This window comes from Haemorhous mexicanus, chromosome 1 (assembly GCF_027477595.1).
Source record: "Haemorhous mexicanus isolate bHaeMex1 chromosome 1, bHaeMex1.pri, whole genome shotgun sequence".
NCBI classification, from domain to species: Eukaryota; Metazoa; Chordata; class Aves; order Passeriformes; family Fringillidae; genus Haemorhous; species Haemorhous mexicanus.
Window position 1 is genome coordinate 101,070,333 of NC_082341.1, and position 16,595 is coordinate 101,086,927.

At 39.8% G+C, this 16,595-nt stretch overlaps 1 protein-coding gene across 1 annotated transcript in view; it reads left to right on the forward strand.

The window, feature by feature from the left end:
- The first annotated feature begins 1,914 nt into the window (after positions 1-1,914).
- The window catches only part of NETO1 (neuropilin and tolloid like 1), a 61,106-nt gene continuing 46,425 nt past the window's right edge, over positions 1,915-16,595 (forward strand). The window contains exons 1-4 of the mRNA XM_059853103.1: positions 1,915-2,140; positions 5,760-5,813; positions 7,401-7,538; positions 15,470-15,718. Coding sequence (XP_059709086.1) covers positions 2,113-2,140; positions 5,760-5,813; positions 7,401-7,538; positions 15,470-15,718 — 469 coding nt within the window. The 5' untranslated portion in view covers positions 1,915-2,112. The remainder of the gene's footprint in view (positions 2,141-5,759; positions 5,814-7,400; positions 7,539-15,469; positions 15,719-16,595) is intronic.

Consider the following 16,595-nt stretch of genomic DNA (forward strand, 5'->3'; position numbering starts at 1 on the left):
GCCGGCAGACCCCGGGATGCGGGACAGACCCGTCTGGCCCCAGCGGGCAGTCCGGCTCCGCGGAGCCGCGGGCACACAGCCTCCGCTGCCGTCCGATCTGCGCTCATCCCCACCCCACCCCCCTCTGTGCTTCTCCGCACCCGCGCCAAGCAGGATGCCGGGCTGCATTTCATTTTTAATTGACTTACAGCCTCCTTCTCAGCACCCCACTCCTCTCCCTGCCCCGGCTGAGCTTCCAGACACACTTTTCTTGTTGCAAACGGCGTGAGCATCAGGTGCGGACAAGGAGGAGCGGCGCCGACCCCGCCTCCGAGATGCTGCTGCGGCGTGGGGAGCCCGGGGCAGGGGCTGCGGGTATCCCGGGTCCCCTGGCTCTGCCCCCATCCCCGCGGGGGTGGGCGGCTTTCCCGCGCCGGCTGTTCCCCAGCCTGGCCGCCAAACAGCGGTGCAGAGGAGCCGGGGGATCCCATCCTGTTCCCCTTGCACTTCTGTGACACAAATCTTCCCTTCTCCTTGTCCCTCCCCTCCGCCCCAGCCGAGCTCTTCGCTCCCTGTCCTTTCTTGCCGCCCTCCCCTCTCCCGGGCCGGGAGCGCCGGGGCCGCGGCGCTGCGGGAGTCAGAGGTGCCGGCTGCCGCGGCTCTGCAGGGCCGGCTCCCGAGGCCGAGAGGGGACACAGCCCTTTCTGTTCATCCACTCGTCCTCCCCTCTTGTTTTCCACTGAGACCGTTTCAGGCCCTCTCAATACTCTTATTATTAATATGTTTTCTCTACTATATTCTGCCCCCGTCCCTCCCGCCCTGACCACGAGCCCTCCGCAACCTCGTCAAAGGGACGGGTGTTTGGGGTGGGTTGTAACTGGGGAGGAAGATAAGTCCTAGACGCGGGGGGAGGGCGGGAGAGAAAGGAAGAGATTTTGCAGTCGTCTCTGGGCTGATTGGAAGAGGTAATCATTGTATCTGCGGCCGGAGGATTAGCAGATAAACTTTTATTGCTCCCTTTTGTGCGTGTGTGTGCGTGTCTTTGTGCGTGCGTGGGTGTGGGTGTGTAGAGGAAGAAGTCGTCTCTCAAGGGGGAAAATCTTTTCAATTTCCCTTTGGCAGGTGCAGGTCAAGGAGGAACTCATGAGCATTTTGTCAGATCCATGAACTGATTAGGAGAGGAAGCGATCCCTCTCCTCTTACCCTTCCTTTCCCAGTTTTGAAATTATTCCTTCCCCACCACTGCCACCCTCCCGTCCTTCCCCTCCTCTTTCCCTTCCCCTTCCCCTTCACTGAATGAATGGAAGAGTCTCCACGGTTTTCTTCTGCTTCTCGCCCTGGACTGGAGAAGTGAGGGGGCATCTCTCTATCCTCATCCATCTCTTTCTCGCTCCATCCATTCTCAAGGGGATTTCAGACCGTGCAATGTGTTTTCAGCCTCTTGCCGCTGCTACCACTTGATACTGTGTTATGCGCAGGGAGAGGGTTTTGCAAAAATGGATTTATTCGATTTTAAAGGATTTCTTCTCTAATAAGGTTCTCATTGCACACAAATATGACTAAATCCCCTATTTGGTAAATCTTTCTCTACCCCACCCCTCCTCTTTGGGTTCCCTCCCGCCCGCCCCCACCCCTTCAGAGGAGCAAGCACAGGGAGCTGATGACGGACCCATTAATCCCTTCTTCAATGCATCAAAAGAAGCCGAAGGGCTGGAAGTCGCTGGGCTCGGAGTCCTGCAGGAAATGCTTCGATCTGCTTTTGGTTCTGTATGAAACTGGTGACTAGGGGCTCGGCTCGCTCCGCCGCCGCCCGCCGGCACCTGGATGCGCGGGCCGCCGCCGCCGCCGCCGCCTTGCCCGCCGCCGCCGCGATGCACCGCTCGTGGCGGTGCTGGTGATCGCTCGGGTGTGATGGGATTGAGCCGGCGGTGATCATTTGAAGGCGGTGAGGGAGAGCGAGGGAGAAGAAAGGCTGCTCGGCTCTGCTCTGTGTGTGGGCTTCGGGCTTTTTTTTTTCCTTTTTTTTTCTTCTTCTTCTTCTTTTCCTACTTCCATCCTCTCCCCGCCACTGGAAGTCCTCCCGTATCTAAATGGAATTAGTGGAGACCGAAGCCCCTTGTGCAAGGAACAGACATGACCCATGGGCGCAGCTTCTTTCACAGTGAGTATCAATCTCCCCCTTCCCACCCCCGACCGAGCTCGGCCGCCGCGCACGGGCTCCTGCCCTTCGCTGCCTCCACACCTGGCGTACCGGGACGCCCAGGCTCCCTGGCAGAGGGGGCGAACTCCCCCCACGCACACACCGCATCCTCTCCCCCGCCACGCTGCGGTGCATCAGAGGGGAGCCGGTGTCTGCCCGCGCCGTGGGGCGGGCGGCGGGGCACGCTCCCGGGGGCTGAAGGCTTTCACCTGCGCGACACGCGTCTGGTGGCTTTTGCCGCTCCGGGAGAGAGCGGAGAGAGCTGCCCCCGCCGTGGGGCCCCGGCCGTGGCTCGAACAGGCCGCCGAGGGTGAGGGGGCGCGGGGCAGCGCTGGGAGCCGCGGCGGGGGCGGGGGCGGCCGCACCGGGCACGGATCCCGGAGAGCTGCGGGGCGGGGGCGGCGCTTTCGGCTGAAATCCACCAGGATTAGCAAGGAGGCACCGAAATATATCACACCGAAATATATCACCTACTCTTCCGAGACCTTAGGGACCTCAAGGTGCGAGGTGGGACTCCCTCTCCCGCCTCTGTTTTGCGGAGGATCCACTGCTCTGAAGGGCTTGACTGGCCCCAGGTCCTCCCAGCACTTCTCTGCGCGCCCACACCTGTACAATAGCGCTATGACCAGGTATTGCTTGTCCAACAACTCTTCGCCTGGCTAAGCCACGTCTGTGCCAAATCACAGCCTCCTAAAAGCCTAGCCAAGAGATAAATCACTTAATGTACAGCTTGTAATGAAAAAAATGCACAGATACAAAAAAGATGGAAAGATGCGTAATCAGAGAGGCACTAGAAAGCACGATTATAATTGCACCCGTGATTAGGAGGCAAAGGGGGAGGAGGAAGACAGTGAGAATGCAACAAGAAATTTTGTGGAAACTTCTTTAAAATAATTCCCAAACCGAGATAATGACAATATTGTTGCTATACTGCCAACACTTCCCAAGTGACAATTTTTAATGAGTGAAGATTCCATGGTTGGTCTCTTTGGGGTCTTGTTTTTTTTCTTCCCCTCTCAGAAAAGCACTGCTATTTTTCTGTGGCTTGAGAAAGAAAAAGGCATGAGAAATTCAAACCCGAAATTGGGTATCATGGGTGTGTTTGTGCTGAGGGATCATAGAATAAAATGGTCTGCCTTGTCTACTTGAATAATATGTATTTGTGTTGGCTTTTCCCAAGAAGATTACAATTTTAATTACTTTCTGGCAACTTGCATGTTTTGGTGTTGCTGTTAATAACACTAAAACGAGTGCCTTTTTCTTTTTTCTTTTTTCTTTTTAACATGGGAGAAGTGTTTCACTTTTTCTATCAGAATGTTAGATATTATATGTCTAGAATAAAGCCAAAACCCTCAAACACTGAGTTTCTAAGTCTCTGCTTGTCTATTAGACTTCATTATCAAGATTATTTTGACTGCTTATTACTTGCAAATATTGATATAATGACATTTAAGTAAAGGTCTATGCTTTAGGAAAACAACTCTGTGGTTTGGAAACCTCTTTTCTAGCAGTTACAGCTGGAACTAAAAAGACCTGTGGGGCTTTTGTCATCTTGGTAATAATACATCTGTGACTTGGACCAACTCTCTTTACTTCTCTGAACTTCACTTTTTGCTGTATAGAAAATGAGGGGAGACCCAATAGATAATGATGCTTGAAATGAACATGTAAGAATCGGATATGCATGGTTATTAATTGCCTGAAAGAAACACTTCTCACATGGAGTTTGTTCTGTTATCATGTGTCCTATTCTAGCTTCCCCAAATTTATGGGCAGGCAGAACACTGGCAGCTGATTCCATATTTGAACACCAATCCACTTTACACTATTGAGAAATTAGGTGCAGGCTGGTGAAGATTCCAAGCATAGATGCATTATGATCACTGCATGAAACACAGCTAAAGGAAATGAGCAACTCAGTAAAGGGGTGACTCCTGCCTTGCCTTCGGATTTTGACAGAGTTGGCAGGCAGAGTCCCAGCCAGCATGTATATCCAGAATTCATCCCTGAGGAGACTGAGGGCATGAATGGCTAGGTAGCATTCAGATCTGAGCAGAAGGTGTAGTGCTCTCACTGAATGCCCATGACACACAAGAGTTTTAACCATCAGTGCTGCCAACATCCATCTATAGGGGCTGTGAGCCTGACCAAGAAGTAGTGAATTTGCTGCCAAGCCTTCATTTTCCCAGAATTTCAATCTTACCCTGCTTAATAGGGAAGCCATCATCCATGCCTCAAGCCCTCTGTCACACAGGAAAGGTCAAAGACATAGAAATAAGGATCTCAATGATATCAGAATACTGGAAATAGGGAGAATGGCTTCCTTTGGAGTGAAAATTTCACATAGATTGTGATAAAAAAGGTGAAAATGTCGAAAGCACCATCTTGGATCATAGTTACTAGCCCATGGTGGCTTTAAGTTTCTCTTAGGGAAAATAAGAAGAAAGTATGCCATTCAATTACTTTTATTAATTCATCAGTTCCTTGTCATAGTCATCAACAAAATGGCAGCTGACTGATCCAAAATGCTCTGAATAAGCATGCAACTTCATTTCCACCTTAAGGTCAGTGCAGCCTGGGCACTGTGTTTGGGCCTAATGCCAAACTAGCCGGGGCAAAGCCCTAAGCACTCCAAGAACTGATGGATCTGTTCTCTTCTGTACTTGCTATTCCACTTTCTCTGATAGCCAAAGAAGACTTGAATGATGACAAGAAAATCAGTGTGTGATTTCTTCATCAGGTAGCTAGCTAGTCACTTTGATCTTCCAAATTAGTCTCATTATGACTCTACTAAGGGTTTGCCTCTTAGCCTTTTTTAGTCAAACTGTTATGCTTGGAAATTCCCAGAAACCCAGTCATTATCTCCAGGTCAAAATCCATTTCAGAAATGTTGCATCTGTTTCCAAGAGGCAGAGTTGTCCTATCCTCCTGTCCTGGAGACAGCAGATACCTGTTTGTAAAGTGGGCTGCAGATTCACTGCAGCAAAAAAGCAACACCCTCTCGACAAGTCAAAATAGATTAATGAGATTGTTAAGCACACACAATAATTTTCTTCACTAGAGATTTGCAAATGCTTTGATGGATGTGAAGAACCCAACCTCTCACTTCTTTCCTGCTCCCAGTACTCATTTTCAAATTTTCTTATGCCATAGTGAGAGACATTAGTACATACAGTGGCACTGAAATTTAGTCTTCCTCTGTTAAAAGCAGCCTCTTTTCTACTACTGACACAAACCATTATTACATAAATAGGTATTGGTTAAAATGCTTTCCTCAAATATTAAAGAAAAAGGAAAAACAAGGATGCGAACATCAGTGCCATCAGAGAACATTTGGTTTGTTTTAAATCCAAAAGATTTCCTCTTTATTGGCAAACATTAGCAAAGATAAGTACTTACAAGAACAGGCCATGAAGAAACTTGTAAATACAATATATGCAATTAAAAGATGCAAGTAAAAAGGAAAATTTTTCTTTACAGCAACGCTATTTCATTTGTATTCTTGTGAGATATATGAGTACAAGTCATTTGATTGCAGAAACTATCACTCTGTGATATTTAATGTATATTTCTCTTTCAGTTGTAGCAAGTCTAATCATCCTACATTTGTCTGGGGCAACGAAAAAAGGAACAGGTATGTAAACGTCAAACATTTTTGTCAGGCAATTTATTGGAGACCAAAATATGGATTTGAGTTTTTAGTTTAGTTTTCGAAATTTTTAGTAGCTCATTTACTTCCAATGTCTGCCCTTTGTTCATTTGTTTGGGGTACTCACATGCCTGTATACACACAAAAAATCCAGGGGGGCTCCTCAGGCTCATCCTGACTCTAACTAAAGACTATAAATACTCTCACTTTCAAATTGGGAAGTCCCGTTTTGGGCACTCAGCCACCTACACTTAAAACCTTTTTTCTTGTTGAAGTATAGTTAAAAACCTGAAGTTTGGTATCATGAGTGCACTTGTGTGCAGGGGCAGTAGAGAAAGAGATTCTTGAAAGGCTTGGATGCTCAGTGTGAGGAGAGCCTTGCAGGGAATGCTGCTAAGCACAGTGTGTGTCTGAACCTGTGTCTGAATGCACAGTCCCTGTAGGCTGAAATTCATTGCAGGAAATTAGGCTCCATGTCATACTCTGCCTGGATTTGGACTAGGGTGAAAAAGAAATGTGAAGAGAATACATAGTATATAAGGAAAAACATAGTGTAAGTCAGATCTCAGATGGTTGTTATCATCCTTGGAAAGTGCTTGTTTTCATCCATTGATCCTAAGAGGGAGCCTCAAGCACCTTTACTCTACACACTGGGGGCTTAAGCTATATGGGACAGCTCTTTGATTATTAAATACCTCATTCAGAGCAACACCAGTCTAGAACCTACTATCCTTGCTTTTAATAACAGCTTAGATATATTTCCTTTTGAAGAAGCCATCTCATTTTAGCCTACTTGTTCAAAGCAAGATGCTTAGGAAGGAATCCCCGATCTTTAGCTTGAGCTGGCCCAAACCTTTGACTCCAGTCTCTCTGCCAGAGAGAAGAAAGAAATGCAAGAGATTCAGGGCTAGGAAGAAAGCAGACAAAAAAGTCTGACTCTTGCTCTCTCAGGATTCACCTAGGAGAAGGAAAGTTCTGGGCTGTGATTCCTGGCCTCAGAGCTATTTATTAATTTTACAGCAAACAGTGAGATAAAAATAATCTATGAACCAGATTCCAGGAATTCCCCTGTCTACCTCTGTCCAGTGAATATAGACTAAATATGCTGCAGATTTAAAACAACTTCTCTATAAGATCATAATTCTCTGGGTTATTTCCTTGATTTTGTGGCTGATATATTCCTGTATTATGGCATGAAGCTTGCTGATAGAGCACATGCTTGAGCTTTCTGAGATATATGAGTGGGAAATTCATGCCTTCCAATTCTCAAGCACGTGCTTTCCGTAGACGGTTATTATTTTAAAAGCAATGCAAGTTTATTTCCCCTAGACATTCAAACCTCTCCTCTGCTTTGAAAAACATATTTTGAGTAAGAATTATATGTTTATACCCTTAAAAAACAGCCTTCTTTTCCCCTGGATCAATTATCATACTCAGTCTCAACAGATAAAAGTTTGAGACCACTGACAGAAAAGGGTCTACTGTATTTATCCTGTTAGAGAGTTCTTAGTGTCACGTGGACATAATAATTTTTGAGCTAATTATATAATGCTTAATGTCATCATTTCACAGAAAAGCAAACGGTTTCCGAAGGACAGAGACCAGTGCAGTGTGGAACTTGGACAAAATATGCAGAAGGAGGCATCTTCACTTCTCCAAATTACCCCAACAAGTATCCTCCGGACAGAGAGTGTGTCTACATTATAGAAGGTGAACAAAAGAGGAATCTTTATATTTTACCAACTGTATTAAAAAGAACATGTTTTATTATATGGGAAGAGTAGTTAAAGTCATGATAACAAATATTTTCCAGACAGAAAAAGATTTAGAGAACCTCTTGATTTCTGTTTTGATACAATTCATAAATTAGTTAAGGTGGTAAGTATGTAAGACTCAGTAATCAACAGTGCTTCAGGAATTTATTTCAGGATATTTAGAAAATGAATAGAACTTAAAATGCAATGCGACAGAAGAAAGGATATTTTAAAATGAGTAGTAAAAGTGAACATGGGACACAAAAGTGCTTTTGACTTTCATGAATTTAAATCCTACTGTAACTGAACCAGAGATGTCAAGCTCAGTACAGTAAAAGAAGTCATACAGAAAATATCCATGTAGTGAGTGTTAAAGTTATTTTCCATCCAGTTGTTCATAAGAAATGAAAATGAAATAAACCCTACCTACAAAATAAAACTAGAGGAGACAAAGCATCTCTAAAACTTAGTTTTTAACAAGTATAAAATTGCAGGCATGGAAGTGATATAGGAAAGGCTAAAGGCCTTTCCTAAAGGCCACAAACAAACAGTGGTTTCTTTTTATTAGTCTTAGTACAATGCATGTTGGAGAGATTGTTGTGATAATGAATCTGTGGAAAGTAATAGAGGTTAGATCCTCTCAGAACTCAGAAAAAATGAATCAGGTATAGTAAATCCCTGGAATCAAAAAACTTCTTTCATGTGTTGTGAACACATGTGGAATAAAACAGTGATGGTCTTCTATCCATGCTTCATTTAGAGAATTAATAATGAATTAATGATGGAGTGAGGAACTACAGAAATCATTATTTTACAAAAGATGCAGGTAGCACCAAGATATATTTCCAAAGATATTTAGCTGATTTAAATTGAATGAACTGTTCTAGACCCACACACACTATGTACTTTTAGAAAGTCAAAAGCCACAGCAAAATGACTTTCCCTTTAGTGCTAGATAACTTGACTGAAGTCAGAAGAGGTGATTCTAAATAATGTAGCCAAACAAACTCTTAAAATAAAATTTAGGCTAGTCTGTATATGTCTGAAATTTAAACAGAGACATGGTAAATATTTAAATTCCAGCATAGTTTAGTAATTGGTTTAAAATAATAATTTTTTTGAAGGAGATAAATGCATAGGTTTGAAATGTACAACTTAGCATTATTTTTTTTTTCCCAATTACACTTATGTTGCTAGATCCGTGTCTTTTTGCACCTATTGATCAAATTATCTAACACTCCTGTGAGCCTGGGAAGAACCAAGCCTGTTTTATCTTCAAAGATCTGAAACACAGGATGTTTTGTCATTACAGGGAAATGGTGTAGAAAATAACCCACCATTTTTGTAAAATTTAGTCCCACACCTCAGGTCATGAGATGTTCTTCCTCACAGTAAGAAGGTGCATGAAAGTCCAATATAGTAAAGACTTTTATCTCTATAATAGTAATTAAGTACTAACAAAAATATAATATGCGGAAAGGTTGCAAAAATACACTGTTGAAATAATGTGATCTAAAATATCTAAAAATGGAAATGCCAAAGAACAATTTAAGAAAGAAAGATGTAATCAACCAACTTCTATGACAAAGACAAAATTCCACATTGACAAGTTTAGAGCAATGTATAAGGGAAAAGAGTAAACTCAACAGACGTCTTGTTATAATTTATCAGAAAGTTCAATCTTTTAAAATCCAGTAGAACACCATTTTTCTATGGCATGGGTATTTTCTTCTTCCCATCCAGCCTAATAACAGCTTGGATTGCAGCTGGTCATTTCAAAACCCACAATGAACCATAGGCATTGCTCAACATTTTAAGCTCTGATCTCCCCATGTCTATTTCTGTCTTCTAAAAAAAATCACAAATAGTCATGTCTGTCTGGAAAATGTCACAAAATTAAGCAGAGATATAGGAAGATATCTGAGCAATAATACTTTAAAATGTGTCAGATTTAAAAAAAAAAAGGCAAAAGAACTACTGAAGGTCAACAAAAAACTTTTTTGTAATTAGAATAAATTATTTGTCCATATTTCGTCTTTTTGCAACATATAAAATAACAGAAAATGATAAGTCCAGCAAGTATCAAGTTTTCCCCACATCTTTTATATTCTGTGAAACTCATTGTCATAAGACACTGATATGAAAGGATTTATAAAACACTTATATAGCAATGTATTTGAAATCAGATTACAATCTACAGAAATCGTGGATAAACCTGAGTAATGGAGGAAATAAATATTTCTGAGTAAGACAGAAACATCTCTTTATGCATTTTATTTCTATATTTAGTACTGAAATTTCCATATGCTTGAGCAGCTTCTGAATCTTGTTGAATGCCAAGTACCAAACTAGAGGGACTGTTGATATGGTGTATAGCATCATCCCCCCACCACTCTCTCCCTGTTGTATGTCTCAGGGAGTTCAGCCTACCAGGACTGTACATAGCATAGTGAAAGCTCTATGATGTGAGCATAAATGCAAACATGAATCACTAGGTTCTTTCCTGGATGCCTGCATTCTTTCATTTATTTGCTATCAAACATGGTCTTAGGGCAAATTCAAACATAGTTCTTAGTGACTTTAGTGGTCTTTAGTGAGTTCTCCAGCTTGTAGTGTGTTGTAAACAGTTGAGTTTCCTCTCAATTTTTGTTTCCTCCCCATTTTAGCTCAATTCATATGTATGCAATCCTTTTGTCATGTCAAAATTATTTTGGTGACATAAAGGAGCTGGCAAAAGTTGCCATGATGATAGACTGTGAATTTCTGAAAGATAAGGAGATTCCTGACTCGAGGCTTCTATCCTAGCAATCAAAGACATAAGCAAATCAAACAGTTGGAAGTTTCTTAGATTTTTCTGCTTTTTTTTTTTAATTTTGATTTAGTAGTAGTGATAATGAACTCTTAGGAGAACTAGGAATTTTAAAGTCTAGGTTGAATGCCTTTCTAAAGGAAATCCTTTAAGTCTAGACATCATAACCTCTGTACAAAAATTGATATGCTACAGAGAAGTGTCATAAGTGAGGCTTGGAGGAGGGCTGATATAACTCCCCAAGGAGCCTCTGATGAATCCCATCTGCCTTTCAAAATGCAATGAAATTTTTTTTCGTTTTGCTTGGTTTTTTTTTTCCTTTTTTTTTTTCTTTCAATCTTAGTTGGCATATAGAAAACATAGAAAATGAGTTGAGAAAAATTGGCCAAATTTCACCCTTATTTTGCATATTCATGATTCTAACCTGACAAAATTCACAGCTGCCCAGAACAATCACAGCAGTGACAGCAATAGCCTTTGCCAGACTGCAGAACATTTGGCATGTGTGCTATAAAAGGAAATTTGCACAAGAGATTTTGTAGGAGCAAAGGCTTTTATTTGTATTAAAATATTTGGGGTGCGAGATAGTCATACTATACACACTATAACTTGAGAATTGGTTTAACAATCCTGTAAGTGAAAAACCTGTAAAATTGTAACCACTCTTCTGCTTTTAATAATTAAGTGCTTATTTATAAATACAGGTTTGAACTAGAAAAGCTTTATGGAGATATAAAATATATCTTCCACTTTACAAGTTTGTGAACATATAGAGCTATCAATCTTGAAAATCTCATGTTCTCACTAAAGACCATTAAACTCTTTCATGATATTTCACAAGTGTTAGAAAATTGTCATATTATCACCAAATGAGAAACCTCTGCTCAAAGTCCTTTTGTATTTCACAGTGATTTTTGTGTTGAAAAAAATTTCACCAAAACAATGAAAGAACTCTATTTTCAAATGAAGGTAAATGTGATTTCTCTATCAATAATGCCAGGATAACTAGAAAGAATGAGGATTATTGAAACTATTAGGACAGTGAAAGCTCATAGAGATGGCAGTAGGTGTTGAGTTGTTTCTCATTTCCATGTAGTGTGGCAAATTGAAACAGATTTTTTCACTTCAGCTGTCTCTACACAGACTTAGAGGCTGATCAGAATTAAAACCTTAATTGTGTAGTTTTGCTGCAACTGGTCTACTGCGAGCTAGAACCCAATGACTTTTTTTTTTTCCTCCATTGGATGTAAAATCTTAAGACAGCACTTGTGTAAGATAATTAGATGAAAAATATGACAAGACATGCAAGCATTAAGTAGGCCTTTCCATGGTTCTAAACATTTCTGAAGAAAGACAATTGGAAGTTGAATATGGAAGTTGTGGCATTTGAAATCAAGTCATTTTATGAGACAATATATTCAATATATTTCATTTGGAGTGGACAACCACTTTTCCTGACATCATAGCCACAGAATAAGTTCTGAAGATGTGAATGGGTTTTACCTGTTAATTAGGACACCAGAAATAACCACTCCATCCCTCCTTTTCTGGTTAGATGACCAGATGCCAATACAGTCTGGAAGTTTTGCATATTCTGGATTTTTTGTTTTATTTTTCTGTAGGTGCACACAACCTATTGTTAATGACTATTCTGGACATGTTCTCAGTTTATTTCTGTAAATTTTACTGTGACCTCATTTACACACACTTTCTCAAAAGGTGTGGCACAAGATGTGTGTTTAAACAATAGCTGCTTTTCCTACCTCGTGTTTAGCAAAGAAACCCTTTATTAAAGCCAGAGCATAAGAGTGAAATTATGCCATTTTTGCTAAAAGGATCTTAAAGTTGAGAATTTGGATTATGTGTTTTCATCACTCATGGTCACATCAAGGAAGTTTTGATTAATTTTGTGTCTTATGTAGATTATTGCAAACAAAACATTTAACCAATAACTAAATATGAAACACAAGAAGAAAAGCAGAAGTGCATTTAAAAGCACCTGATGAAAAGGTGTGTGTGTTGCACCCTGGAGTTACACACAGTTGCAGAAATATGAAGTGTTCATGGTGGCATGGCCAAAATGCTGCTAGAACATGACTTTACATTTAAGGGGTGTGAACAGGCAGTGGTCCACCCTCAAACTCAATCCCCAGCCTTCTTTTATCCCCAGTGGAGAAGTGTTGCAAATGAATATTCAATGCTCTATTCTTAAAGTGAAGTAGCCTCTACTCACTGGGCCTTCAGGAAAAAGTGGAAGCTTGAGTTCTCCTTGAGCTGATGTGATTCTCTCTGATCCTCTGGCAAGATCTGAGCTTCACTAGGAAAGGCCTCATCTTGACTCTGTGGAAAAAAAAATAAAAGCAGAATAGTGTAAACTATAAAAGTGGTTAGCAGTGTGAGATTCAAAAGGCTACATGGAGATTAGGGTTGTGGAAATCTTCTTTTTTCTCAGGTCATTCATTCACATGGCCAATAGCTCTCATGGGTAACTGTAGACCTGATTTTTATTGATCCACAATCTTTCCTTTTTCTTCAGTGCCTCCTACACTGAGGCTATAGTTGGGTCTAGGTCTCCTTTTCAACACCAAAAATCGTGTCAAATGACTGAACTCTGAGGGGATCTCGTGGCCATTTTTAACATTATGTGAGTCTTGGGTACAGAGAAGACTTGTTAAGGATTTAACTATGAGCCAGTGCTTGTAACCCTCTTCTTGGTATGAAATGCAGCAGAAAAGAAAGTTTTTAAAGGATAAATGTGTTATGATAATGTCCTGAGCCATTTTTGAAGCAATCACTTTGTGGCTGCAGGAAGCACAGGAGCTGTGCTGCTGCGTGTCAGCATAGCTGACAGTCAGTGGTGGGAGAATCAATCTTCATATCTAGTTTGTGACATTAAAACATAATAATAAAGCTCTAGACCAGTAAATAGCGTAACATTGGAGTTATGAATGTGTAAGATTTTCAAGCCATGATGGGCATTCTTAAGATTAACTAAAGTGTTTTCAAGGATAGAATTTCTGACTCTGTGGTCCTTAGGTGGATGATGAACAGCTCTCAACAAATCCCCTTAAATGGAATAAGAGCATGCAGAATATGATCCCAAATTGAAAGTCACTGATTGGTCTCTTCTGTCCTTGTATTGCTTTATTGAGTTTAAATCAATAAGTTTTATAAAAGTGTAAAGTCAAGGATAGAAAGCTCTGAATAAAATTAATCAATGATGTGTTTCAGGTATTTAATCTTTTACTATAATCTAAAAAGATTTACTTTGGTTTTCAAACCTCACCAGGGATAACATACTAATGATCTCCTCTGCAAGCTTTATTATCTGACCTTACTTTTGTAAATTTTTTGTAATTTCAAAGTAGCTTCTTTTCCATAGACTGTGAATTTGGTGCAATTATATGTAAAACACAGACCTATGCTTTTTCTATTGAATTTTTATGGGAATAAAGTTCACAAATTTCCCCCTAAATTGTTATAAATAATGACAAGTCACTACTATTTCCCTGAATGTGAATGTCTTCAAACTGAGAATAGTAGAAAAGGTTTCTTTCTTATGTTAAATGAAATGTTTCAGTAAATATCAATCATCCAGTTATATTAACATTGTAAGTAAAGCTGTTAAAATAATCTTTCTCTCCAAATAAGATGTTTTATTAACTTACTTCTTAAATGCTTCTTATAAAATGAGGCTGTATTTATCTACATGAAACAGTTGTAAGAGGGATCTGTCTATGTGCTCTTATGTAAAGATTTCAAAGTTTACCTGATATCTTCTTAATCAGTTAATTTTAAATAACCTCTCTTCTTATGTGAGTAATGAGTTCATACCAAAAGCTTCGTTTTAAAACATTTCAGAATCCAAACAAGATCTTTGTTCTTGCAACACTGACAGTTTTCTTATTACTCTTGAGGAAATAAATGTAGAGATACTGACTCCAGGAATGGCAGCAGTTTCCATGCTAAGCAGTTTCCATGCGAATAACTCGGCATGGAGTTTGATGTTGCATATTTTCATGTGAAAAGAATGGTAACTCTGGCCAAGCTCATGGTAATACAAACCTCTTTTGATATGTGTAAAGTGTAGGACATGATCCCATGAGAGGCACAGCAGGCAATGACACAACAAATCCTTGTCTTAGCAGAAGGCTTTGTCAGCAAAAGGCTCCAATGCACCATGCTCTAGACACAGGAGGCACACAGTTTTTGCTATGGCCAGGATTAAGGACAGAAAACAGTGCACCTCTAGGAGGCTGCCTCTGATAAAATGCAGTGATCAAACCATTTTTTTTTCCCTCCTTGTAAGAATACACTATATTTCTACCAGTTACTTTTTTTTTGTTTTATACAGAAGATCCCATATTTTTTTTTAGAGATCATTCCGAACATCTCTAGACTTAAGACCTATCATTAAAGATGGATTTTTTAAAATGTCTAATTAAATTGCCACTATGAACTTCCTTCAAGATTTTCAGTATATCATTTGCTCTTCTATTTTCATCCTTATCCAGGATCCTTATCCTACTTTCTTAAGTGAGAATTCACTGCATTTGTTCTTATGTTTCCAATGAGAAGTAGTTCTGAGTATAAGCAATTACACTTCAATTTGTCATTGACTGCAATACATATAGGAAGATAATCTGTCCTTACTGTAGCACAGCTCTGATCAGCCTTTTCTCCATCATCTTTCTCTGTACTAGGTATAAAAAAAGTATTCTGATTAACACCCCTACCCAAAATATAAGAGAAAAAAATAACTTCTAAATATGTAAGTTCCTTAGAAACATTTTATATTTTATATTTGAAGAAATTGTTCCTGGCTATATTTTTTTGTTCACCATAGATATCTCTCTCTTAACTTTACTAAATACTGTTGTCAAGAAAACTTTTTTTTTAAAGGGAAGAACAGACAAATAAACTGACAGTGTAAAATCCATAAAAAATTTGGATGTACTAATTTTCAAACAAGTTTTTAAGCAAAATTTTAGGATCCATACAAAATTGATATATTTGATTTTGATTTAGTTTTGAAGGGTTAGAAAAGATAATAAGATAATTTTCTGTTTTGTTTCTAGCTGCTCCTAGACAATGCATTGAACTACACTTTGATGAAAAATATTCCATAGAGCCTTCTTGGGAGTGTAAATTTGACCACATAGAAGTACGAGATGGACCTTTTGGCTTTTCCCCAATCCTTGGACGTTTCTGTGGACAGCAAAATCCACCTATGATAAAATCCAGTGGCAGATTCCTGTGGATTAAATTTTTTGCTGATGCTGAACTGGAATCTATTGGGTTTTCTGCTCGGTATAATTTTACACCTGGTAAGTACAAACCATCACATTTTTAATAGAAAAAGCTTATCATTGTAACTTTTCTAATGATATATAAGCTTGCTGTTGAAGAATATCTTTAGCTGGGGCTTAGTTTGTTGTCAATGAAGTTATTAATAGGTAAAAAATTGATAAAAGTCATATATATCTTTTGCATAACAAGTAAGGATTATTCAAGGGAAAGATTTTCGGATTCTGCAGTTTTTAAAAGTATTATTTTCAAGTGAATGCTATTACAGAAGGTCGTTCAAAATGTTTCATGGGAAGTTTAGTGTTTTATGCTTGGCTGTTACTTTTCTTTCAAAAAGATCATTGATAAAGTATTCTAATAAAAAAATGTAATTATCTCAGAAAATTCCATCATTGCTTTTCCACTTCACCAATCATGTCCCCAGCTGAGGAGTGGAATAGTTCTCCTTCCTCAATAAAGCAAACTATTGCAAGTATTACCAGAGGATGTGTGAGGTTCAAATAGTAACATGTATTAAATATTTTTTTTAAAAGGCTGTAAATCTTAATTGCAATTGTACAAGTATTCCTTGTCGCTGTTTAATTCATTAAAGTAAAACAAAATTCATAGCCATACTTTCCATTAATTCCCCTGCTCCCCCACTTGTTAACAAAAGATTGCTGATTTTAAATTTCTTCTTTGGCTGCAGCTCCACTATACTGCACTGCAACTGCACTGCTGGATGTGACGTAGTTCTGTGACTTCTTATGTACTGAGTGATGAGTCATGCTTCAGTAAAGCTGACTCTAGAACACTGTAATTATTATGTAATTTTGTCAATTATGTCACTATTTTTTCAGCTAAATTGTTGTATTACGTTGAACAATGTTCTCTAGAATACTGCCTAAAATTAGCAGA